This window comes from Channa argus, chromosome 9 (assembly GCF_033026475.1).
Source record: "Channa argus isolate prfri chromosome 9, Channa argus male v1.0, whole genome shotgun sequence".
In the NCBI taxonomy this organism is placed as follows: domain Eukaryota; kingdom Metazoa; phylum Chordata; class Actinopteri; order Anabantiformes; family Channidae; genus Channa; species Channa argus.
The window spans coordinates 18213340-18239968 of record NC_090205.1 but is presented as its reverse complement, the minus strand read 5'-3'; the positions used below and the strand labels follow the sequence as shown (position 1 = coordinate 18239968).

The 26629-nt window shown below is 36.6% G+C and overlaps 1 protein-coding gene across 15 annotated transcripts in view; it reads left to right on the top strand.

The window, feature by feature from the left end:
- Positions 1 to 26629, top strand: part of map2 (microtubule-associated protein 2) — a 77408-nt gene that overhangs the window by 21919 nt on the left and 28860 nt on the right. For 12 of the 15 annotated variants that reach the window (XM_067515591.1, XM_067515593.1, XM_067515597.1 and 9 more), the window contains 2 exons: positions 9709 to 9845; positions 19389 to 19650. In XM_067515591.1, coding sequence (XP_067371692.1) covers positions 19446 to 19650 — 205 coding nt within the window. In that variant the 5' untranslated portion in view covers positions 9709 to 9845; positions 19389 to 19445. Of the gene's footprint in view, positions 1 to 8731; positions 8803 to 9708; positions 9846 to 19388; positions 19651 to 24536; positions 24689 to 25869; positions 25981 to 26629 lie in introns of those variants that run through there. The other 3 variants (XM_067515592.1, XM_067515603.1, XM_067515604.1) reach the window with 3 other exon arrangements.

Below are 26629 nucleotides of genomic sequence, written 5' to 3'. Positions count from 1 at the left end.
GTGGTTTTGTACTGACTAGTACAGTTTGACTCCAACAGGACCAGATTTGTTTCTCATTTAGAAGAGTTAATTCTTTAACTTAACAGACTCTACCAACAATGTTCAATAAATAAACTCGACATAATTTTACACAACAGACAATGTTCAATAAGCTGATGAGTCTAAATCAACCAAACCAGACAGTAGTTTAAAGAACATGCAGTGTTTAATCAATGTAACTTTTAACTGTCGGAATGAATTGCATTTTTTGAACTGACATTAAATTTTAAGACATCCCTTTGATTTGCATCTTCAAATTCAAACAATCTCTTGTTTACAGTGTAGTTGCTTTGGTGTCCAAATGTTACTAGGTAAAAGGCAATTCCTGTTTAAAACTAAGTTATAATAATCTGATTATTATTTAAATATTTGAAATGATTGCAATCTTTTTATCCCAAAGATCTATGCAGCTTTAAGTGTTTTCAGTCACAGTGTTTGTTTAGTGCCTAATGTGGTTGAGTGGCTGTGGCTGTCATAAGCTGGTCCTGCATAAAATCATGAGCCACTGGTTCCAGGTCACAAGCTTGCAATAGGTAAATTCATTTTCCTGTATCTGCCCAGTGTAAAATTGTGGGAGACAAATGCTAATGAATGGCTGTTAAAGCCAAAGAGACATAAACCAGGGGTGAAGTGTTTTTTTTTTTCTCTCCGTGTAAGTGAGGCAATAATAAGTATGTTATGGATGTCTGACTGTGATTATGTCACTTTTCAATTGGCATATGTTGTGACTAAAGTAAAACAGTGCAGAAAAAAGCATTTGGTGATGCATTAGGACTTGATTTTATTAGGTGTTGCTATACTGTTACAGACAAGGTTGATTAAACTAAAATAACACAATCTGCTCTGTTATGGCTGGGTATGAATGCAGGCAGCTGATGGCTAACATGAAAGCAGCAACAATTTTACACTTAGATCAAGACTCTTCTGTGCTAAATAGTAGAAAAAAATAAGGGGTGATAAGTCAGTGATTTTAATACTATGACTCAGCAAAAACATTTTTGCATTAACTGCTTTGAACTGCGTTTAGTCCTCGTGTGCTATCTTCTTACTATGGTTGCAGCTACAGTACATAACTAACATAAGTTTAAAAAGAGCCAAACAGATATTTCGATTGTGAAGCCCCCACCAACCTCTAACCTACCTACATTAACTGCTCGATAACTGTGTATAAAATTGGTCCCCTGGGCAAATAAAGTTGGGAACTCCTACTCTACACTGACAGCACATCAATGAGCCTTTCCACATAGTTAATTCGCTTTCCAAATGGTCCTTACTGACTCCAAGTGATAGAATTCACTGGCAGTTTTTCATACAGTATGGCTGTCTATCCAATGTTAATAACTCTACACTCAGTATTGATCATTCAGCTTCTGTGTTTAGTTCTCCTTACTTCCACCGAGTCTTTTCACACACACACACACACACACACACACACACACACACACACACACACACACACACACACACACACACACAAGCATGCACATTCACTGTTGCCTAGCAGGGCACTGTTTGTAAGCTTTAAACACCTACATATAGTACATTCAAACCCAATGAAAGTATTCGATGTGAAAACATGTAAGCCTTCCCTTGTTCTGTTTCTCCCCTGCTGTCTTTGTGAAGAAAAACGTTAGTGGCATTTCCCAGCAGGTCTGGTTGACCTTCTCCAATTTGTTTAGCCTCTCTTTGCCTCCTCACTCCTCCATCAGATAAGCTGGTGGCTGAACCAGAAGAGCAGGCGACCTTGACCTGGGCACAGTTCACTTACATTACAGCTTGACTATTTATCCAGTTCTGATATCAACAGTTTTCCCCCTTCCTCCTAACAATGAATTAGTTATCTTTTTCCATGAAAGTGATCTTGACCACAATTTGCTTTAACCAGAAAGACGCAGTCTCCTTTGTGCATTTACTGAATTTTTATTCTCACTTAGGTCTTTACTTATTTTTTAGTATTAGAAACGCAGTGTAATATGATATGACTGTATGAGGTCCTAAATATGTTTTTATCATACCGTATAATTCTTGTCCACAGCGTGGTTTGAATGTTTTAATAAAATATGTAAATATTTCTTGTAAATAGAGTGACTGATTAATAGCACCAGTAATAAAGTAAGAGAAAGGTAAAAAGTCATAACAATATGTCATTTAAATGATGGTTATTGTGGACAGAGAGAGCAACTTGGAGAGAGAGTTAGTAATGTTCATATTGTGAGCCACTGCAGCGGTGATGTAATGGCCCAGACCACCCCCCCCCACCCCCCACACACAGTCCAGACTCTTTCATTTTCTTTCTTTCCTTCTGTCTATCTCTCTTATGTTATTTAAAACATAACTCTTATGTTATTTAAAAGGATTTGCAGAGACAGTGTGTATATTTATCTAAATCAAGAGATGTTTATGTATGTACTGTACCCTGAGGCAAAATTAAAATATTGAGAAAAAGCCTTTGCCCCTGGTCACCTTAGACACATTTGTCTTATCTGAATAATCAAAAACATTTATATATGAACATGTTTAAATTTTAGAAATAATGCATACACAAGAAAAATAAGTGTTTGATTGAATTACAACAATTAGGGTCAGTATATTTAGTCTGTGCATACCTGCTTCATAGACAGTTTTGTGGAGCTTGAAGCAGAGGATGAATACGACAGCTTTTTCATCTCAACTTTCTTTTCTTTATGGTCCTCTTATTTATTTTTAAGAGTCACTAATGAAAAACCCACATTTTAAAGAGGAAATTTATAGATTTGGTAATGAATGGGGAAAAAAATGGTATCTCTTTGTTGGACAACATCCACCAAGTTTGATGGAGTAAATTCATTGAACTACAGTTGAGTGGCACCTTACTTATCCTGAGTGGAGTTTGTCTTCTAAAGAATCAACAATCAACTAATCCCTAACTTTGGCTATTTCACCTATTTCATTAAGTACACAGAATTTCAGCCAAAAATTAATAAAATGTAACAGAGGAAGAGTGTGTTCTGTCATCCCTCCACACATTTTAGTCAAAAATGCCAACTGGTGTGAGTGAGGTGGGAAATAGTCAGTCAGAGTCATAAACATCAGCGTGACCAATACCATGCAAACAGAAAGATATCATGATGAAGATGTTCTCTCCAAACTCTTTTGTATTTATATTTTGTACATTGATCTGACCTACTAAGTGGACAAGAACCACAATGAACCAGAATGTTCTCTAGGGAGGACATGATACTAGAAATTTGATAGTTGGTACCAATACTATTGAAATTATGCTGTTCTCAATACAAATGTTGATACCACAGCAAGCATCTCACTCAAATGCTCTGACAGTACCCTCCCTGTCTTTATTCTTATTCCTATTCTTATTATGCCTGCTGCTGTTGTGATATTATTCATCTAATTTCAGTGCTTACATCCTTTCCTCTTGTATTTTTGTTAACGCTGTCCAGTCATTATTGTCTTTTACATCTTGTCCTTTGTTTTGTGAATCATATAAATAAGGGGGGCAAGACACTGAACCCCTAACAGCCCATTCCCATCCCCAGGTGTGCACTGTCGGTCCAAGCCCCGTAGAAATTGGGGAGGGTTGCGTCAGGAAGGGCATTCGGTGTAAAAACTGTACCAATTCATGCGGACAATGATCCATTGGGGCGACCCTGAACTCATGGGATGAGCCGAAAGGACGAAAAAAACAAACAAAAAAGCCAAATATAATATAATATAATATATATATATATATATATATATATATATATATATATATATATATATATATATATATATATATATATATATATATATATATATATATATATATATCACACTAAAGTTACCTTTAAGGTGCCCTTACAGTAGTGCAAATATAATAAGGTGCAGTTACAGTAGCACAAACATGATAAAGGGCCCGTGGAGGTGCCCTCATTGTGGAGAAAATTTGAGGGAGTTTCCTCAAAAGCACCCATATTTTTCATCTAAAGTGATTAGACTGCTTCTCTATCAACCGTCACTGATTCCCAAAATATAACCATACATGCACGTCAAATAAAGATTCTTGATTAATCATTAAAAAGCCTTAAACACAGAGCGTAAGGTGTATGACCGAACCTAAACGGGAGTGCAGTACTAGTGTAAAATCCTTCATAGATGTATTCATTCCAGAGTTCTTACAAAATCCCTATAACAGTGTTCTCTGGAGAGGCATGTTTCTTTATCAGGTCAATAAACAATTTCCCTTCAGTCACTTTGTAATTTGTGCCGTTTTAGGCCAAAGAAATGTGGGTATCCAGCATCTGCCACTACCATACTTCTCTTACATCGGTACGTAGAAAACAAGTACAAGTATCATGTTTTTACAATTCTGATGTTGACATCGTACCAAAGGATCCATTCTTTTAACAGCTGAAATCACATAAAAACTGTGTTTTCTTTAGTGTGTTTTATGTCGATGCATGTTAAAACTCAGTGGCAGTGTTTGGATGCTGTTACTGTACCTTTCCTTAATGGTTAAGGCTAAAAGCACACGCGCACACAGTTGATCACAGCACCCAATAATTCTGTGGGAGAGCACATTAATAAGGACCAGCAGTATATATGCAAAGCCAGTGGAAAAAATAATTACTTGGTAAAGCTGAAACGATTCCACTGAATAGCTGAGATTTTTCATTTTAGGTGATGTGTGATGTAATGTGTAGGCTGTCACATAGATATGTTAAGAAGAAGCTTTAAATTAATGTGTGGATTAATATCCACTGAACCTATAGTTCCACACATGCTGCAATTACTTGTGGGGAAAGAAAAACAATCTTTAAAAGCACCTTAGGGGTTATGGATTTTACTAGTTAGAGGACATGTTTAGCATTATTTTGTTTTGTATCTGTTAGTGTGGGTATTGTCATCTGCCTTTAAAAACTTTATGCAGTAGTTTAAAATGCAGTCTCCTTTGGGAGTTATATTGCAGCATCATACAGGCAGAGGTGGAGGCCTTAGCTTTCAGAGCACACACTCATTAATAATTAAAGCTTTACATAACCATATTATTCGGAATCAAACCTTCTAGTTTTACAATATTACTAAATAATGCAAAGCTTCAAACATTTTCTCTTGAATGGCCTTGATGAAGCAGCACATAGTCTATATTTTAACTCACAGATACAGTATAGTCACATTGTACATCGGCTCCTCGTATTTTCAAAACAGGTAAAAGCCCAGTCACTTGGATCGCACGCGCACACACGTACACACACACACACACACACACACACACAATAAAAGTACTTTGTTCTTTCTCTTAGAACTGCCCATCCAGCCACTATGTGTCAGCCCACATTTAAGCAGTCTACAGTGTGTGTGTACGCTCATTTTGTTTCACTGCAATAAGATATATAGAGTTAAACATTGTAGAATTAGCCAGTCAGTGGACCTCTACTTTACTTGTCCACAATTTGTGGTTTGTAAAGGTCACCGTAATCATGTTAAATTATAGAGTTTAGAATCCTGCAACTCAAAAATGTATGCTGATACTGATCATTTTTCAAATGTGGTTATGTTTTTAGGAATGGAAATCTTTCTTTGTTGGACAGAAATGTAGCTCAGCATATTTATTTCTGGGAAGATAAAATTAGTTTAATGTTCTTATTTTCATGGTTGTATAAGGTAAAACTATTTATATGGTATAGAAAATGCTTGATTGTAAAATAAAATATTTAAAATAAACTAAAACTTATTTTTCTTATTTTTTTATTTTAAATAGAAAGTTTCACGAAAAAAATGTAAGGGCAATTTTGTTGAATTGAAATACTATTTGTTAGATGTTTCACATCTTTTTCATTACAGTTAACACTCACATGATATAGGTCTGCTCAGTAATATTTATTTGATTATTGGCTCACAAAATGGTGAGCGTGGCTGCAAGAGACAGGCCACGGCTGCTATTGATTCCAGTGCTACTTGCAGCTGTGTCAGTTTGTTTTTCTGTCTCTGAACCTGCACAGGTTAGCAACATTTTAGCTAATATTGCTTAAATTGTAATAACTGTTTATGTTATATTGTAATAGTCCTATAATGTGGTAATATAATGTGATATGATGTGTCATGAGGTGATGATCCAAACTGCATATTTACACTGAGAACACACAGGCCTTTCCAAGGTCTCTGTATGATAATGACCCTCAGCTGTTGTTAAGCTGAAGTAAAACATTTAACTATATCTTACGCTTTTCTGAACATTGTTTAAAGCTCAGGGGATTTGGCTCTTACCTGATCAACGGCATTTGGCCTGTCCCTTCAGGGGTTGCCACAGCTGAACGTGTTCCGCATGTTGATTTGTCATTGGTTTTTATGCCGGATGCCCTTCCTGCCACATCCCTCCTGTTTTATCCGGCCTCGGGACCGGTACCAAGGTGGTACTTGGTGGCTGGGCCGGGACACACCTGGTGGGCTGGGATTCAAACCCACGGGCTTCTGCATCCAAACGCAGCGCTCTTCCATCGAGCCACCAGGCCCCCTTGAATTTGACTCTTACCTACAGGCTGTTATCAATTTCGATAAGTTTGCATATTGTCCAATTTACATCTATTATTCCATGTAAGAGTAATGACATATGGAAGTTTTTTCAATTGAAAAGAAAATCAGGCTGCCACCGTGCAACACCTGCTGTACGTCATATGTCAGTATTGGTACTTCTGAGGAAGGTAAAAGGACATGTTTAGGTATATTATATGGCATGTGGTGAAATCTGTTTTTAGTAAGGAAATTTATAACATGAAACAATAGGAAAATAAAAAGATGGAACTGATTAAACTAGTTAAAATTAATTAATTATTTTGAGGACACAACATGTGAATTTACTTGATATAGTTACCTGCTACTTGGCAATTTACATTATAGTATACATCTTGCTGTAGGAACTAGACATTTAGATGCTACACATCTCCAGTTTGCTTAGAAATTCACATAGATTTAGAAACTGAATTAATTAAATGATGATTATCAGCATTGTCCGATTATGAGCATATTATGATTGAATATAATAATATTATTGTGTGACCAGACTTCCTAAGCAGTACTGTGGTGGCTGTTTTTTGTAGAACACATTGCATTTACTCACTTCTCTCCATCATAAATGTATTACCCATGACAATAAGGGTAAAACAAATTAAAACAGTTATGGGATACACAAATACAGATTGCAGCAAAGGGTGAATCAGTTGGAAAGAAACAAGTTTGTGTTATGGGAAGACTTTAGAATAATTTCAAAGATGATTTCACCATGTGAGGACGTTCTGAAGTGCAGTCCTTACCTACAGCTACAAAAAATATTCACACACATTCATAAACATTAATACTGATTTTGGAGCTTTAATAAAAGTTATTTAATTTGACTGTTTTTAGCCACAGACTTAATGAAAATATTGAATACTGCAATGTTGTTGTCAGATGAGTCTTTCTTCATGTTACCATGCATTAGCTGGTTGCTTTCAACAAGATGCCATGATAATAATGAGAGGAGTTTGAATACAGTATGCACATTCTGGCTAAAGAAAATTATTTAGATAAACAAATCTTTTTTCTTCTTCTCTTCATTTCACAGGTTATATTAGAAGATCCCACCTTCTGGCAAAACTAGAGTTGAAAAATAAATACTTTTGGACATGACACAGGAATAACTGTAAACAGAGAGTATTATCTCTTCCACCACAGAACCACACATCCATCTGTGTTTAGTGTTTCTATACCAGTTCTTAAGATGCCTGAAATAACCAAATTACCTTAAAAGCATTTGCATTATGTTGTTGTGTGTGGCTTCCATTGTTTTACACATTCGCAATCGAGTAACACTTTTAGTAGAGGTGGTAAAAGTACACAAACTCAATACTCAAGTAAAAGTGAAGGTATTTGCCTAAACAAACACTCCATTACAAGTAGAAGTAACACAATTCTTTTTTTTTTTTTTACTAAAGTTTAAGTACAAAAGTACATGCTCTAAATTTGACTTAAAATACAATTGTACAAGTAATTAAGAAAACAATATTTTATAAACATTATTGAATCTGAATGCCAAAGTCCCTTCAGATTTATTTCACAAACTCAAATGTGAAAATTCAGGTAATTAATGAAAAATACGGACCAAAGTTATTTAGCAGCTCGGTGTGGAACCAACATAACAGAGCTGGTAATATTACAGTGAGTTGATTTCAAACAATTGCTGAACTGACGGATGGATGGTTTATCCATAATAATACATTGATTAGTTAATTAAATTTAGTTTGATCTGAGAAAGTAACTAGTAACTAAAGCAGTAACTAAATTTCCTTAGAATTATAGTGGAGTAAAAATAAAACTAACCTCAAATGGAAATACTTCAGTAATGTACAGGTATTGTAGCATGACATTGTATTTAAGTTCAGTACTTAAGTAAATTTACTTAGCTAGTTACCATCTCAGACTTTTATATCTTATGCAATTAAGTTATTCAAATAGAATAGGTGGTTGAATAGCCACCAGTTTTGGTTGACAGAAATTAAACTTTTGAATGTGGCTCTATCAGTGGTAAAACAGCAACATTTGTTATTAGCCTGCAGGTATTTGCTCAAGTTGTACCTGGATGTACTCATAACTACTGTATAATCATCATATTGGGGCGACTGTGGCGCAGGAAGGTAGAGCAGTTGTCCACCAATCTCACAGTTGTTGGTTCAATCCCCAGCTCCTCCAGTCACATGTCACATGTCAAATTGTCCTTGAGCAAGACGCTGAACCCCAACGTAGTTGCTCCCGGTGAGTGTTGGCCAGCTGCATAGCAGCTCCCCCATCAGTGTATGAATGTGTGTTTGATTGTGAGTGTGAATGGGTAAATAAGAAGCAGTGTAAAGCGCTTTGAGTGCCAATAGGAAGAAAAGCGCTATATAAGTTCAGACCATTTACCATCATCTGGACTTGTGGTCATAAAATACTCAGCTAAATATGCAAGTAAGTAGAAGAAATGCAGAGTAATCCTGTAAGTAATTCCATAACACCTTTTGAAGTTTAGAAGATCCGTACAAATGTAAACATGGAGGTGTTGAGTCAAAACTACTGTGATTTTATTAAGCTGTACAATAAATGTTATTTTCATGTGTGGTCATTTGTGTATGTCTTTGAATATTATCCATTACAGCACATCACCACACATCCATCTGTGTTCAGTACACACAAAACAAATTGTTGTGTCCAACTGTAGGAGTTTGTATGCAAATGATCTCTACAACATTAGAGTAATTCTACCCATTTACACTCTAGAATTTTTTTTATGTACGCCACACTTGTGCCGTCAGCATATCTGTAATAAAACATGCAATATCTATTTTTTATTTACAAAACTGCTCCACTGTTCGGGTGCAGTTTGCAGTGCTGTTAAACTGCAGTGCATTGCAATAATGATATTAATTAGTTTACCAAATTTTAGAAACAGATAGGATTCATTGTGTGGCTGTGTGTGTATTGGCTTTAAACGATGTATCTAGTATTTGATTTATTTTATATGTGAAGGGACCTTTAAACATAGCATTTAAAAATCCTATTGACTGTGATTAACAACTGTGTCTCTTTGCTAATATCCAATTTAATACAGACAAATGCTGGTTAAGTAATAATTTTTCAAAAATTTTTATTTTTTCATTGTTCATTATTTTTCATACCAAACAGGTGCAACTACGAGGCTGCCCCCTTGACTTTTAACATTCCTCTGACAATCTTGATGTCAACCCTGTGAGATTTGGAGAGACGCCAGATTTTCGGTAGCCAGCTTGACTCATTGACAAAGTCCCAGACCAACTGAGCAGGTAAGAAACCCTGTAGTACATGTTACCAAATTTGGTGGCTGTTTTCTGTCTAAATCCCCCCCAAATTTTGCTGCACTAAAGTTTACCCATAGATCTTTTTAAAACAGTGATTTGATTGATTTTCTTGCATTTTCTTGTACCAATTTTTTAAACTTTTCTTTGACTCTCACTTCTTTGCACCAGCTTATTAAATAAAAAGCATTTCACCTAAAAGAATATTTTTTACAGTATTGGGAGTCAGTAATCCTTACTGAGCATATAAACCTCATTGAGAGGATGTTACTCATCATTGTAAGAACAGGTAACAATGAATGTATTTGAAATGTGCACTCATTTGGCAATGAGATAGAAACACTGAAACAAAACCATCACAAAACCATTTATAAAAAAAACAAAGTTCACAACACACCATAATTATGAAAGACATGCTCCAGTGATAATGACAAGTATGCAAGCTCTATAATCAAACTACCATAAAACCATTTATAGGAGGCATTTGAATGCAAGAGGTCTGCCATTTTTCAATGGAATAGCCTTAGGAAGTGTGCTTCTTTTAAGTTCAAATTGAAAGCTGAGTTGTCTCATCTTCCTTCCCAGGGGGGATTTTCTTAAAGGGGAGCTGCTGGGAGAGAAGCCTCTCTGATGACATTAAAAAAGAAAAAAACTGTAATAGAGAAAGCACACTTTGGGTAACAGATGTGTAAAACTGGAACTTAACTTTCCTTGTGGTGCTCAAATATTTCTAATTTGCTGAAAAAGCTGCATAATGAGCCAACCTTACCATTTTGAAGACATTACTTTCCTATTTCAAGTTTCTTTAAAAATTTTCAATTGATTTCCTTCTCAACCTTTATGACTATCTTTTTAGTTTTCCCACTCTTTAACTGAAGATTAGTAGTAGTATACATTAAATATGGAGACAGAGAAAGATAGCAGTTCCTATGTGCCTTAAAAGATGTTAATTTTATCACTTGTTTCCTATATGGCAGGAAATTAAATATTGAGAAGCGTGTGAGTTCATTGGCCCTAACTCAGTCAATTTCAGAATACGTTTAGTTGGAATAATGCAATTACACATAAAACTGTAATCAATTATGAGGAAGGGGAGTCTTAAGTTTCTGCGTTTACCACAGCAGCATCTAAATCGTTATGTTAATTCTGTTAATTGGAGATGAAACATTACTATGCACCAGGATGGCCCACTATGCTGGAATCATGGAAGCCATAATCAATACTATTTAAGACAGATTACTTTGTCCTAAATATTTAGCCAGTAATGTACATCTACTCTTTGGGTTTGAACCTCCAACACAAGGTAGGTCTAAGCTGAGTTGAAAATTAGGGCTAAATAAATCTAAAAATCTTTTGTGCGGGAAAAAACTCAAAACTGTTGACTAAAAGCTCCTTGGGCCTGTTTTTTAGATGCTCCTAACTTTAGCTCTTCAGATTCCTTCCTCTGTCAAGTCCAGACTGTTGCAGCTTTAGTTTCTGATCTTGAGGCAAAACATGGCACAGTTTATGTTTTTAGCGCATTGTGGATTTGTTTACATCATCAAAAGCTGTATTTGCATCTGGCACATCCTGTTCTTGACCCAAATTACCTTGACACCAAGAAAACATCTATATCTGACAATGAGACAAGAGCTGATGTGGTTAAGAGGAGACACTGATCTTTGTTGGACACCAGACTTCCTGACATCTTGGTAAAGGTTGAAAATGTGTTTAGATTTGACAAGTTATGACAATGAGATGTGATGTTCCTGTTACATTTTGTCAACTTTGGTTTTTTGAACGACTATTTCAAAAATTCAGATGTTTTGTTTTTTGTTTTTTTGTCATTGTACAGTTGGCATTATTTGTTCATACCTAAATAATGTATTCATGTGAACACCTACTGAACATTTCAGATGTGGCGATGAATACCTGTCAGAGAAAAAGAAAGAAAGAATTTACAACAGGAGCGAGAGAGACAGAAAGAATGCCTGTTTCAGAACCTCCACAAATGAATTGACCGTGTGGGTGGATATACATGTGAGTGCAGGCTGCTAGGAGCTGTGAGTGGGATGTGGGTATTGAGTGGGAAGAGAAGAGCTACTTTACTGAGACAATCAGCACCAAGGCCTGCTGAAAGGCAGTCACGCTTTCATGGATTCTCTTTGTTTTATGCACAAAGACAGTGTTCCAGGTAGTGCGGTTGGGGATCGATGGTAGATCAGAGTGTGTTTATTTGAGCCAGTCATTATCAGTTTAAAAAATCTAATTATTACATGCAAAAATCATGATGTAATTTATTGGAAGAGTTGTTGGAAAATGGAGAGAACAGACTAGTTCAGACAGCATATTAAGATTACAACAAATTAAAAAACATCTTGATAGAAACTAAAGGAACTGATGTAAGTGATCCTGAAAATGTTCCCTGATTGTGTGATGCTCTGGTTTGTTCCACTGTGTGACTTGCATTACATTTTTTTGTAAATAATCTTTTCAAAACAGAACAAAAACTGAGATGCAACATTTGCATGCTGCAACGCAAATCCACATTAAATATAAACCAGAAATCTTGTGTGTAGTAGACATGGTGTATAGAATACCAATTTCTAAAACAGAAACATTTTAGAAGACTGGGGAATGAACCAATTATAGCTAATAAAAAATGACAGAAAGCACTTTAAATTGTGACTGGCGGTGCCTTGTACATCTGCAGTCAGAGTCCTAAAAAAAGAGCAAGTGGAAATAATATTTTTCAAAGGCAGAAATGCAGTATAATAAATTAGATACAATGTATCTACATCTTCTTTATCTTAGTGGGAAAGTGAAATAAATATGTCTGTAGTTTTTGATCGGATTAAATATATTATATTAATATTGGACAAGACTTAAAGGAAAATACAATGTAAAATGTGTGAACCACATATAAAGTACTTATATTAGTACATTGTTTACTTCACCTCTGTGTCACTTTTGTTATTAATCTCGCATTTTCCACAGTATTAGGATTATTAGTCTTGATTGCAGTTTTTCAAACATGATCGATCACGGATTTTGAACCCATTAATGATATCATCATGCTTCAGGAAGTATTTAAAGCCTTATCAGCATCATCAATAAATACCCTAATTGTGCAATTTGAGCTTTTACATATCCTTAAAAACATGGTTGCTAAAAAGTGGTTAAATAAGACTAAACATTAAATGTCATCTTGCCTTGAGACTCATCTACTCACTAATCTGTCTTCACAGTCTCATATTAGTTTATTGTTCGCAATTGTTAGCTTTACCAGTGACCAGAAGGATCTTCATAGTAATTCTTGTTCATTTGCTCTTTTGTTTCTTCTTCTGTGGTAATTAAACTAAATCTTGTTTTGTAGAATCTTTGCCTGATCTGCACATGCTTGCAACCTGGATAAGAGAAAGTTTAAGCTTAGAGTTGAAAGGACAGGACTTTGCTGGATTTATAACACAATACAAAACAAGAGTACTATTGCAAAACAAAAGGGCCATTATTTTTTTTTCTTACTTATTTAGTTTTTATAATTATCAGACACTGTAATCATAATTAAGTCAAAATTTGATTACATGCAGAGCCCTACTGTGAAGCTTAATAATCACAAAGATATAACTAATTGGTTTGATCTGAAAAAAGCTAAAAGGGAAAATAATGAAATAAAGGTCAGTCCGAGGAAGTAAAAACACACATTGCTGTACTTCATATATTCTAAACCTCTCCTTGATACTGTGTATATTTTATTGTTATTATGTTAGGGGCATAACACACGAGTCACTTAATTGAGGATACTGTAGTCACCTGTAACCCGTGTTTGCTTAAAATCACCTTTCCACCAAGATCATAATATAGAGATTGAAGCATAGTTCCAGGTACATACTGGATTTAACATATGGAAGAGTTGTTGGAAAATGGAGAGAACAGACTAGTTCAGACAGCATATTAAGATTACAACAAATTAAAAAACATCTTGATAGAAACTAAAGGAACTGATGTAAGTGATCCTGAAAATGTTCCCTGATTGTGTGATGCTCTGGTTTGTTCCACTGTGTGACTTGCATTACATTTTTTTGTAAATAATCTTTTCAAAACAGAACAAAAACTGAGATGCAACATTTGCATGCTGCAACGCAAATCCACATTAAATATAAACCAGAAATCTTGTGTGTAGTAGACATGGTGTATAGAATACCAATTTCTAAAACAGAAACATTTTAGAAGACTGGGGAATGAACCAATTATAGCTAATAAAAAATGACAGAAAGCACTTTAAATTGTGACTGGCGGTGCCTTGTACATCTGCAGTCAGAGTCCTAAAAAAAGAGCAAGTGGAAATAATATTTTTCAAAGGCAGAAATGCAGTATAATAAATTAGATACAATGTATCTACATCTTCTTTATCTTAGTGGGAAAGTGAAATAAATATGTCTGTAGTTTTTGATCGGATTAAATATATTATATTAATATTGGACAAGACTTAAAGGAAAATACAATGTAAAATGTGTGAACCACATATAAAGTACTTATATTAGTACATTGTTTACTTCACCTCTGTGTCACTTTTGTTATTAATCTCGCATTTTCCACAGTATTAGGATTATTAGTCTTGATTGCAGTTTTTCAAACATGATCGATCACGGATTTTGAACCCATTAATGATATCATCATGCTTCAGGAAGTATTTAAAGCCTTATCAGCATCATCAATAAATACCCTAATTGTGCAATTTGAGCTTTTACATATCCTTAAAAACATGGTTGCTAAAAAGTGGTTAAATAAGACTAAACATTAAATGTCATCTTGCCTTGAGACTCATCTACTCACTAATCTGTCTTCACAGTCTCATATTAGTTTATTGTTCGCAATTGTTAGCTTTACCAGTGACCAGAAGGATCTTCATAGTAATTCTTGTTCATTTGCTCTTTTGTTTCTTCTTCTGTGGTAATTAAACTAAATCTTGTTTTGTAGAATCTTTGCCTGATCTGCACATGCTTGCAACCTGGATAAGAGAAAGTTTAAGCTTAGAGTTGAAAGGACAGGACTTTGCTGGATTTATAACACAATACAAAACAAGAGTACTATTGCAAAACAAAAGGGCCATTATTTTTTTTTCTTACTTATTTAGTTTTTATAATTATCAGACACTGTAATCATAATTAAGTCAAAATTTGATTACATGCAGAGCCCTACTGTGAAGCTTAATAATCACAAAGATATAACTAATTGGTTTGATCTGAAAAAAGCTAAAAGGGAAAATAATGAAATAAAGGTCAGTCCGAGGAAGTAAAAACACACATTGCTGTACTTCATATATTCTAAACCTCTCCTTGATACTGTGTATATTTTATTGTTATTATGTTAGGGGCATAACACACGAGTCACTTAATTGAGGATACTGTAGTCACCTGTAACCCGTGTTTGCTTAAAATCACCTTTCCACCAAGATCATAATATAGAGATTGAAGCATAGTTCCAGGTACATACTGGATTTAACATACACACAAAAAATAATTAACAGTCATCTAAACTCAATAAACATATTCCTCAAACTGTCAAAAAATGATTTAAAAATGTATATATGCTTGTCTTTGGATTTAATAATTTGCATGCAACATCTATAGAGCCTTACCCATACTTACACACACACAGGAACTAGATCTTGCATCCTTATGCTCCCTGGCTCCTGCAGCTGTGAGACGGCCTTGAGAGGAGAGCCCTGCAATGCAGCATCTGTGTGACTCACACACATACGCACACAAACACACACATAGTGTGAGATGGTGACATGTGAAAGTGCTTAGAATGTGGGAGGGAGATGAGGAGAGAGAGAGAGAGAGCAGAGCGAGCGGAAAGATGAAGCCTGATGAGAGGTGGAGTAGGTGGAGTAGGAGGAGTAGGAGGAGGTGGAGGAAGGTGAAGAGGGAAGAAGAAATAGGTGGGAGGAAGATTTCTATGTGTTAAGAAATCAGACAAAAGAAGAAGCAGATAACAGCCATGGAAATGACAAATGGACTACTTAATTAGCTGTGTGATTACCTTGTCACGGCAGACTTTTCATGACTGGTGCTTTCACAGACACTTTATTGGTCTTGCTTCATCTCTTTAAGCTGGACACACATTATGGCAAATGCTTGAAATCACAGAAAAGAAAATGATATACAGATATAGAATATTTCCACAGTTCTGCCAATTAGTCTTAGGGTGGCACCTGGGGTGGCCAAAACCTTTTGGTTGGCCGGACCCTGGCCACTTTGTAAAGTCTGTTTAAACGTGAGCGTTAGGGGTCCATCTTTGTAATACAGTTTAATACAAAAGATAAAATGATCAAAGTCATGGTGCTTTACTGCTATGTCTGATAAATAAGTAATACCAGTGCTAAAGCCTTGTGTCATTTGTGCTGAAACCTTGCTCTCGCAATCAAATCAATAATAATAATAAGACTAATTAATATTTGCATTTCTAATTCCAATTAATGGCAAGTTGTGGAATTCGAAATGAAGCTGAAATTTGCATATGCTTATTTCTGTCTCTGTGCGTACACACAGTTTTAGTCATGAATTTACAGAGTTTTATACCAGATGAATGATGGCTAATCATCTTGATCATGTCTACATGCCTAAATGCGTTACTGCCATCTGATTTGCTGATTATATATTTGTTTATTGAGAATTTGAAGAGGTGTACCAAACAAGGGTCAGGGAGTATGTATGTCAGCGCTTTCTACAGTTCTATCTTTGAAAACGTACTGATTCAATGGTGCTTCACAGGTGTTCAGTAAAGCTGTTTTAATGTTTATATTAATATTTCCAGGGACACATCCAGTTACAGAAAGTCAGCTTGCTATTATAACTGCTTACTAATCAGGGATTTAAAAACATCAGTGATTGTAGTGTAACAAACATTTATTTCAATGAAAACATTTAAACATAATCAAAAGATCAACAGCATAAGTTTTTACACCGGGTGCCCTTCCTGCCGCAACCCTCCCATTTTATCCGGGCTCGGGACAGACACCAGGGTGGCCCTGGATGGCTAGGCAGGGCCACGCCTGGTGGGGTGGGGTTTGAAGGATATCAGTACTGCTTTACCTTTGCTATTCTAAATGTCCAGTTTGGAAAGTGTATAGCTGTGCTTGTCTGCTCACTATTTAGTTCCATTTTTCATTGGCACAGAGAAAAAAGGCCTCAACGTCAACCATGCATCTGGCAAATTGCCACTGGCTTTTTTTTCCAGATACAACAGACCAACTGTTTGCTGAGATGCCCAGTGTCTAATCCTATCATATCATCGTCTTATGCACTCACTCCTCACCGGACACGGTGCCTGGAGGATTTTGACAATCCGGACATATAGAATATTATAGTGATGAGCATATAGTTTTATGCTCATCACTTGTCCTCATCATTTTGTCTCTAAAATGATTGTGAAGATATTTGTTTTGAGTCTCTACTGCTCTTATGAATCCACTACCTTGTTATGGCAAATAGAACATATACATGGCTCTTGCATGGTGCATTTACATAATGCTTTATAGTAGTCCTAGTCCTTTCAGGCTTTGACCCAGCAGGTGGTGCTGTTTCATTCACACATGCAGCACACGTCTACTCACAGACAAAGACACAGACGATACACAACACGCTGTTATCAGCAGCTCAGCAAGCCTCGTGGAAGCCAGCCCACCCTTCCTTTCTTCCTCGTGCACCACCACTGACCCTCTGAGCATGGCCACCAGTCAGGATGATTTTTTTGGGTATAGATTAGCCACAGAGCCCAAAGTGACCTTCATCATCCGACAGACAACACTGAGACAAATCACCAGCACAGTAGTCTCATCCCTAAATTTTATGACTGTTTTAATATTGAGAGTGCTTTTCAATGGAGGCTTGAGCAAGGACACAAGAGACAGTGACCAGTGAATGGACGACCAAAAATATGCTGCTGCTCTGGCTTTTGGACAGAGACAGAGAGAGGTGGTGTTGTGTGCCATGAAGTCTCTGAGGAGGGTTCATTCACACCGATGTTTCCTGCAGAGCTGATTTAATGCAAATGCATGGACTCCTGACTTTTTCAGCCATTTTGTTTTTCTTGTTTAATTTTGTTTTTTTTTCTGGTTGTTTTTAACTTTCTGATCATTTTAAATGGATTTAAACAGTAACTGTTGTTATTTTACAACATGAATTATAATTTTTCAAATGTAATTTATTCTCAGGTTTTTCATAGAAATTGAATCTCACCAGAGCTCGCAGGGATTCTCTGAACAACTAAACCTTAATAAAAACCACTGAGTGTACCACTGAGGCAGTACCTTGGCATCATGTTGCAGCTATTGACTCATGTGTTTTTTCCAGCAAAATTTCTTTTAATCTGTGGGTCTCTGTGGAATGCAGAGCCAAATGACAAATTGCTCCTTCACACATCCCCTTATGTACAACTAGCCAGGATGCTCAGCAAATGCTTGAAGTATCACGAGCCATCATCCCGAAAAAAATTATGAAATCCCTTTCACACGTTTTTTTTGATTTTGTGGTTTTCACACTTACTGCTTTCTCCCTGTTCCTGTCTCTCTGTTACTGTCCTTCCACAGTAAGGCCACATTAGTTTGAGTGTCTGAAGGTCAACACTGTTCCGGTTATTGTAGTATTAAATAAAAAAATAAGAATCATGTGGTGATGTTATGTGGAACAGCAATATAACCAATATAAATAAAGAGAATCTCAACATGCCTATTCAACTAATGTAACTCATTTAGCTGCTGTAATTTGAATGACTTAGCATACACAGCCTTGAGTACTCAAACTAATTAATCTCCATCTATGCCTCTTCTCCCCAATATGGTCTAATACACTGAATCTTGCTGCCTGTTCCTGCCTCCGGTGTTTTTGTGGACAGATTAATATATATATATTTTTTTTACTTCTGGTAAGCATCAATTAACTATTCACACAATGTAAGCCCTGCAGTGGCTGCAACACTTGGAAATTTCTAGTTTTAGGCTTTTGGACTGTCAGATAAATACAGACAGTGCAAGATAGTAGCTAGCTGATTCATGCTATTTGTCTGTCATTGGACAGGGTCTAGTTGGAGCACACCTTACTGCGCTACAAGCTTGAGTCACATAAATCCAAGGTCTATTCTGTTCATTATCAACGTGTTCTGATTCCACTAGGGCCATTGGCCGTATGCTACACACACACCCACACACACAAATCAATAGCTTTTTCATCCAGTAGCTGTCACTCGACTGCCAACACCCAAGGACACTATTTCACACTACCACCTGTACACAAACTCACACAAGCCCTGATGCACTTTCAGAATTGTTGACATTAAAGCTCAGTGGAGCTGCAGCAGGGATTATAACTGACAAGAAGAGATTTGTGAGTGTGACTGATGCAGCTTGTCCTAGGGCCTCCTCAACTCTGCAGTCTTCACTGTCCTTTGTGATACACTGCTAACTTTGCAGTTAATAACACTGACATGCTGGATTTTGACCATGCCTCAACTTCTCTCTTTAATTCTACATCCCTTCCTGTCTCTCAGCCAGAAGAAGAAACCACATCCCTTGCCCACCCACCCCTGCTGCTAGCTAGCACCAGCATGGCAGACAGTCGACAGCCAGAGGACGGTGCCCCCCAGTGGGACCCATCAGGGGGGCAGGAGCCCACTGGCACCCATGGGGCCAATGGCTACTCTTCTTCAGCCTACAGGACCTGCCAGCCTGGTGGGGCCCACATGGCCACCTTCTCTGCCAGGGAAAATGGATTCAATGGGGAGCTAACTGGAGCTCACGCTATAACGGCAGGTAAGATGTCTTTACAACTTGGTAATTTTACTTAGCTGCTTTTATAGACTGGGGTCAATCAGCCCATTCCACTATAGTCACTAAAAAAATAGGTGGAAATTCGTTGGAGAATGTTGGCATCCAGTGCATAGTCAGAACCATAGGGCATTGAAAATATATTAGTGATTTTGCTGTCAATCTTAAATTATTTAAATATAGAAGTAAACACATGGAGAACAAATGTTAGTTTAGCTAAATCCTATATCTGCTTAATTCGTTTTTGTTTTTCATTGTGTGTCCAGCAGGCACTATTTTGTCAATTATGCAAATTACATCAGCAGTTTGATAGTAAAAAACGAACACTAGTAGTTTTTGTATTCAGTGTGTTGTTTTTGTCTAAGTTTGTACTGTATATGTGTGTTTGTAAATCTATGTTTGAATGTGTGCTTGAGGGTGTGAGTGCATGTGTGAGCGAGCTCTTTTGGTGGCACTCATGTTTGTGTTTTACTGTGTCAGTATATGAGCTTATGTGCAGAATATTTTGTGTGTCTGCTTTTGTGCACTCATTCCTCACTAGAATAACACACTGTTATTACTGTTCTATAATTAACACATAGAATCTCTTTCTCTCTCTCTCTCTATCCCCCTACCACCACCTCTACCACAATCTCTATCACCACACCCTCCCTCACACCCTGGAGACAAGAATGATGATGTAACAATGGCGTAGCCATGGCAACGGCTACCCTACAATTTACTTTTCCAGAGCTTTAGTTCTTTTGCCTGTAGCATGCCAAAGACATTTAACATGTAAAGACAAGAACCTAATTAACCTCCCATCTCCCCATTATTAAAGCTCAACTGATACTAGTTGATACAGCTACAAGGCTGATAATAGTATTTTTGACTTTAGTTTGTACCCATTGCTATTTGACCATTTTTATACTCTCAGTGCTGATCTTTAATCTACTCTGAATGCTGGAGCATTCACAGTAATGATATCTTATTATTTGTTATTATAAATATTCTGACTTCTACCTTTCATACGCTTTTTTGACTCCTAACTGCTTCGGCATAATTTCAGCTAGAAACAGTGTTCAACCTTTTTTTATACTTTAAAAGAGATGACGGCATCAATGACATAATTGATGACATCATCAACATTTTTGCCTTTGAAATTTTTACGACTAACTGGCTTTAAGGTTTGCCTAGCCAGTACATAAGGAAGCAACATTCGTTTCAGCCATTTCAGCAAAAACTGTTGCTTTGCTTTGAGAATCCTTTCAGCACTGATGTATTCACAGTGCATTTTCTCTTTGGAAATGCTTTTTCTAGTTAATTAGTATAATTTTGTCTGGATTGAATTGTGGCATGACAAATCTGTTGTGCAGATGAATATGACATTATTGTGATCAGTACATCATTCAGGGAACATGTTACTCGTTTTAAGGTTTTTTTGAAACTGTATACGTGGAGATAAATGGAGATCACTGCCTTAGTCATTATGATATTTCTTTTACAACATCCAAATATGATATGCATTTAAAACTATGAAAGAATGAGTTACATTATACTTCATTGTATGTTGTAGTTGTAAACCAGTCAAGAGAAGTGAATTCTATCTACACTGCTTTGTCTGCACATACTGTATACAAAATTATCTATATATTACATTATATTTTTTCAGTCTGATTGCAAATTGTGCCTGTAGCTCAGCTGGTAGAGCAGTCTTCAGCAAACCATAGGATCAAAACTTTGAGTCCCAGTCCTACTGGTTACATGTTAAAGTCTTTTTGGGCAAGACATTGAACCCCCAGTTGCTCGAATCCAGTGGGTTGTATTTAGGAACATAATTCTTCTTTATGTGCAAATGCCAACAGAAATTTAAACTGTTTTAATCAACCTGTTTGAATAACAACAGATATTTTTTAATAACTTAATTTGAGAAAGATTGAGCATCAAATTTGACCACTTCTGTCGGAAAGGTGGCTGACACATTTGAATATAAGTCACTACTGCTAGCTACATAGCTTACAATTTTTAATCAGAACACATTTCAGTACCATTTAGCCAGTGGGTTAACATAAATAACCACTGCTTGAGCTGTTCCTCAAACTCATTATTAACTTGAATCAAAGGCACAAGCAGTAAAAATCCTCCTTCCAACTTCTGCCATGACTTAAAAACTATGTCAAATGATGTTCACATTCTCAGAGAGGGGAAGAATTATAGATTTTAAGTTATTCAAGCATCTTGTGGTCTTAATCAGTAAAATTAACTTGCATGTGCATTAGTATCAGTACAGTATCAAGCTAAACACTCCCTCTCACTTTTAATCTGTTATAATAAGAAGAATAACAAAAATAATAATAATATGCATCAAAATGACACATTCTTTCAGCAGCTGTGTAACCAAAGCTATCCTTGTCTGCAGAGCTTCTTGTCAGCATACATTAGCATTGCTCCAGAGCAGCGCAGGGTGGAGAGTAAGTTGGACAGGATGGGTGACAGAATGGCCGATGCTTGCACTCGGTATATCTCCTCTCCCTGTGAAAAGCCCGTTAGACGCAGCTAGGAATTATTGATGCACAAAATTGCCCTCTTGCCTTTCCTTTGAAATGAAGTTGTAAAAGCCAGTCAGCCATGCTGGAAGTGGTCAAGAGAAAAGGATGGAGAGAGGCAGGAGGAACCAGGTGAACTAATAAAAGTAGACAGAATGCAAAGGTTTTTTCGATGGGGTAAATCGAGGAATGTTTGTGTTATATTAGGATAATGCACTGACAGATCTCTGTGTGGCATAGTGGCAAGAAGCCTGGACAAATTGTTTTATCTCATCAGCCTTAAGTGGTGTGTTTGGTTGCAGCATAAAAGAGATGTGCTCTGCTGTCAAGACTGGGTCTTGCTGCCAGATATGTACTCTTTGCTTTGAATGAAATAGGATTCAAGAATGTTAAAAAGTACACCAGATAAAGGGTAATTCTGTGATATCTGTGGTATCTAATTGATAGATAGGTATGGATAAATGCTTAACTACTGAGCAGACAATAGCATTGAGAAGAAGCTGTCACTTAAGTCTGTTAACAGTGGCAGCATAGTCTAAGCAAATAAGGTGGGTCACACCAATGAGCATTTGCTCTTCAATTGGATGAAGGAGCTACAAGCCCTTTAGGGCTACTATAGGTTTGCATGCCTTTTGGTGCCACTAATGATGGCACAGCCTGGCTGGGAATGGTAAGTGCATTTTTTTACTCAAATCCAAGATAGCAAACCAAAAAATCCAAGATGGCCGACAGAAATTCAGAAATGCGGAACATTCCAGGAATATCTTGTAAATCCTTTACAGCAGGGCACCCTTGCAGGTTAAAAAAATATGCTACCATCAAGTATCATCTAAGGATTAATATGTTTTATTTTGATTTACAGATATTTATTTTATACATGTATTTATTTTATACAATTATGCAAATAATTTCATGTCCACTAAATTGGACACCATACTTCACTGGAAATATATTAACTGCCATTGATAGCATTACTGTAACTTCGCTGTTCTTGATAAATCAATTGATATTTTTAAAATGTAATTAACATTTTTTTTTAAACAAAAACAATATTTTTAGTATATTATCTCCATAAAGTGAGCAACAATTATTGTCTTTATATTTCATAGAATTTAAGTGCAGCACTTGATTGGAAGGCCTAAACGTTTGACTTGTTTAGTTTATAGACTAATCAGGACTAATCAGGATTAGTCAATGTGACATTAAATTGGGGACAGTGGATCTGAAGTCACTAAAGGAGCTGTGGGGTGGTAAGGTAGCTGATGATGCTGAGGGAGCTGAAGATGTACCACCAAACAGAGGTCAGGGACAAAATCAGAAATGACTGGAAAACCAAAGACAACCAGTTTGAGGGCAACCTGCCCGGTTTTCTAGGGCAGTTGAAGATGAATGTCAAGGGAGCATCTGTAGCTTGTGTACTAAAAAAATCCATGTACCATCTACACACCCACAAGAGGAAAACCAAGTGACATTCCACCGCTAGTGAAATGCAGAGCAGTCTCTAGGCCAACCCCTGAGATCAGGTTTGGCCCTGGTAACCACTGGCCACTTCTCACTGAAGCAAAAAAGGCAGAAAGATGCGATGATGCTGCATGAAACGTAAAACAAAGCATATCTGCAATCAGTGTCTTGTGGTTGTGTGCCCTGGATGCTTTAACAATTTCCAGACAAGGTAGATGGGAAGAGGAGGTGAGAGGGGCGAGAAACAGTATATGTACAACCTCAGACAATTTTTTATTTATTTTTTGTTTAGTTCAACACCTTTTATTTTTCAGTAATACTAAAAAGACTATAGAAACTCTAGAAACTCTGCAGTTCATTGGTCAGGGGCTAGGTTCAATATTTTTGTGTTGTTTAAAAGTATTCGAAAATGCTACAATCTGAGAAACATCAGATTAGCAGCAATGAAAATTTTATTTATTTTATTTATTTATTTACGTGTTTTGTGTTTCAAAAGTCAAACACATGGTTTCCTGCTGAGTGGACATGTTTGTATCTCCATGGAAAATGGGTTCATATAAAAAAAAAGTTTTTTGAATTTTTTGTTATGCCTAGAGATTTATGCCTTACATCAATTACAGTATTTTTACTTTTTCATTTTTGAGCTGTTTTAAGAAATCACATTTTTATTTCAGTGGGTGAATGCTTCAAAAATGTTAAGCCATATCACAAGCCATCATTTCCTATATGCTGGAGGTTGTAGCTCACAGGCTGATATGTTGCTGGCATCTGAATTGCATATGGACCCAAGTCAGTGGTCCTCCAGTCTGTTGCTATGGCAACTGCTTGCTGTACCCATTTTAGGTACCGGCTGGTATCAAACTGAACGGCACTCCTGCTCTCTTCGTGCCCTCTTTGTCCTGCTGTGTGTTGGTGTATGTGTGTGTGTGTGTTGGTGTATGTGTGTGACATTGCCTCCGTGTTGCATTGACTCAAGAGTTCCATTCCTCTCTGCTCAGAGAAGGAGCATTCTCAGCTTCATTCTGCCTGTCGTACAGGTAATAAATTCTTTTACTTCACTGGTAGAGAATGTGTGTCTGTGTGGATGTATGTGTGTATGTTCTGATCTATATCCACAGATAAAATACAACCTTTTTGTACTGTACATTGAAGTTTTTCCTTGTTGTTTTTTTTTCCTCTGTCAAAGCCAGTAGGCATGTGCTGATGTCATTTGACATCACTCTGTCAAAGAAATGCTGAGACAAAGAGAACAGGCTTGTTATCATCACCGCTGACCAGCTTTGTGAATGTGACAAGGACATTTCTTTACACTGCTATTGCTTTGTGAATGTGCAGGTCTGTGTTTTTTTTCGAAGGTCTGATCAATCCACAATTACCCACTGATGTCTGCATGTTGCTTTTGAATGTCACCAAGCATGTCTGGAAGAGACACTTTCTTTATTCTCTATGGACATATGCTTGAATTCCCTCTTTAGATACTTTGGTAGCATTTTCTGTCTTTTGTTGGCATTTAACTGTATGTAAAGTTTCAAGTGTTATCTTATTTTGCCAGGTTTTAGCATGAATATATGAATCGATTTTAATCTTAAAGTAGATTAATCTGGACAAAATTATTCAGAGATTTAATTTTTTGCTTTGTCGGGCTGTATACTGTATAATCAATTATTCCTCCCTTTAAAAAAAATTATAAATTGTGATTTTTAAATGTTACATCCAGAAGAAATACTGTAGCCTAAAATCCTGTATGAACTGTGAGGGCACTCTCTTACTGTATTTTACTAAAATGGGGACCAAAACTATGAGTCATGATCAGTCATAAACCAACAACACACCCTACTAAACAAAATCATTTTTTGTCATAGATGAGAAAAACTTTTCTTCTCAAAAACAACTGTTTTTTTAAAAAGGTCCTTCTTTTATCACAAAATATATTTATACCGTATAGACCTATATTTAGAAGTTAATGGTTGGAAGTTAAAATGGTTAGTAAGTCAAGTAAGTCATTAAGCCTTTAATGACTTACTTGGATTGTTTATTTGGGTGAATAAACTAACATATATTATTCTCGTGAGCGGGAGGCAACTGATACACCTAGTGAGAGAGATAGGACCCCCCCCTCCCTCAAATTACTGACTATAATGATGAGTGCAAATCACACTGTGCCTGTTGTCTGACCTTGTTATTCACTTTGCTTATCTGTGTGTATTTGTGCCAAGTGCCGCATGGACTGTGCACAGATAGAAGGAGAGGAACAAACAGAGAGAGAAGATCTATTCAGAGGAAGCAATGTAAATTGTTGGTGTTGCTGCACATAAAATACATCTTTGATGTGAGTATTTTGTGTTTGTCATACCAGGGTTTTAGGAATAAAAAACAACCTGAAAGTAACTTGAGACGCAAAATTTCAAAGATCACGTTTGAAAATTGTAATTTCATCCGATCAGCAGTGAGCTGTAATGCTAGGAATGTTCTGTATAGGGACTCATTTCAGAGGTGTTTCACACAAATCGGCTGGATCGTTTCCTCTCAGATTTTAGCTTTAGAGTCTCTTTTTAGTTGTTTGATGTCACAGCCATTGATGGTATTTTACATTGTCGTGTTTTAGTTCTATTTTTTCTGCACTGGAAGAAAAAGTTTTGCCCGGAAGCAGCGAATAAATGGTGCATGTTTGTCGCACCTTGGTATTGAAAATGGGAAATGGCTGCTTTGAGTTGGTGAGTGGGTTGTGTTAAGTGTTCCCGGAAGAAGCATGTCTATGTGTGTGTAATTCCATTTGTGTGTGTGTGCCAGTTTGTGTTAATGTGTGGGTGCTGTTGGATAGAAAAGGTCCTGAAACAGCGGTAATAGCTGGCATCACATTGACATCCAATCCCACATAACCACTGTCACTATGCAAATGAAGGCAGGTTTGATTAGAAGTGCAGAACCCCTGCATACCATAGAAATTTCAAATCGATTACATACTTAAAGTGAGACAG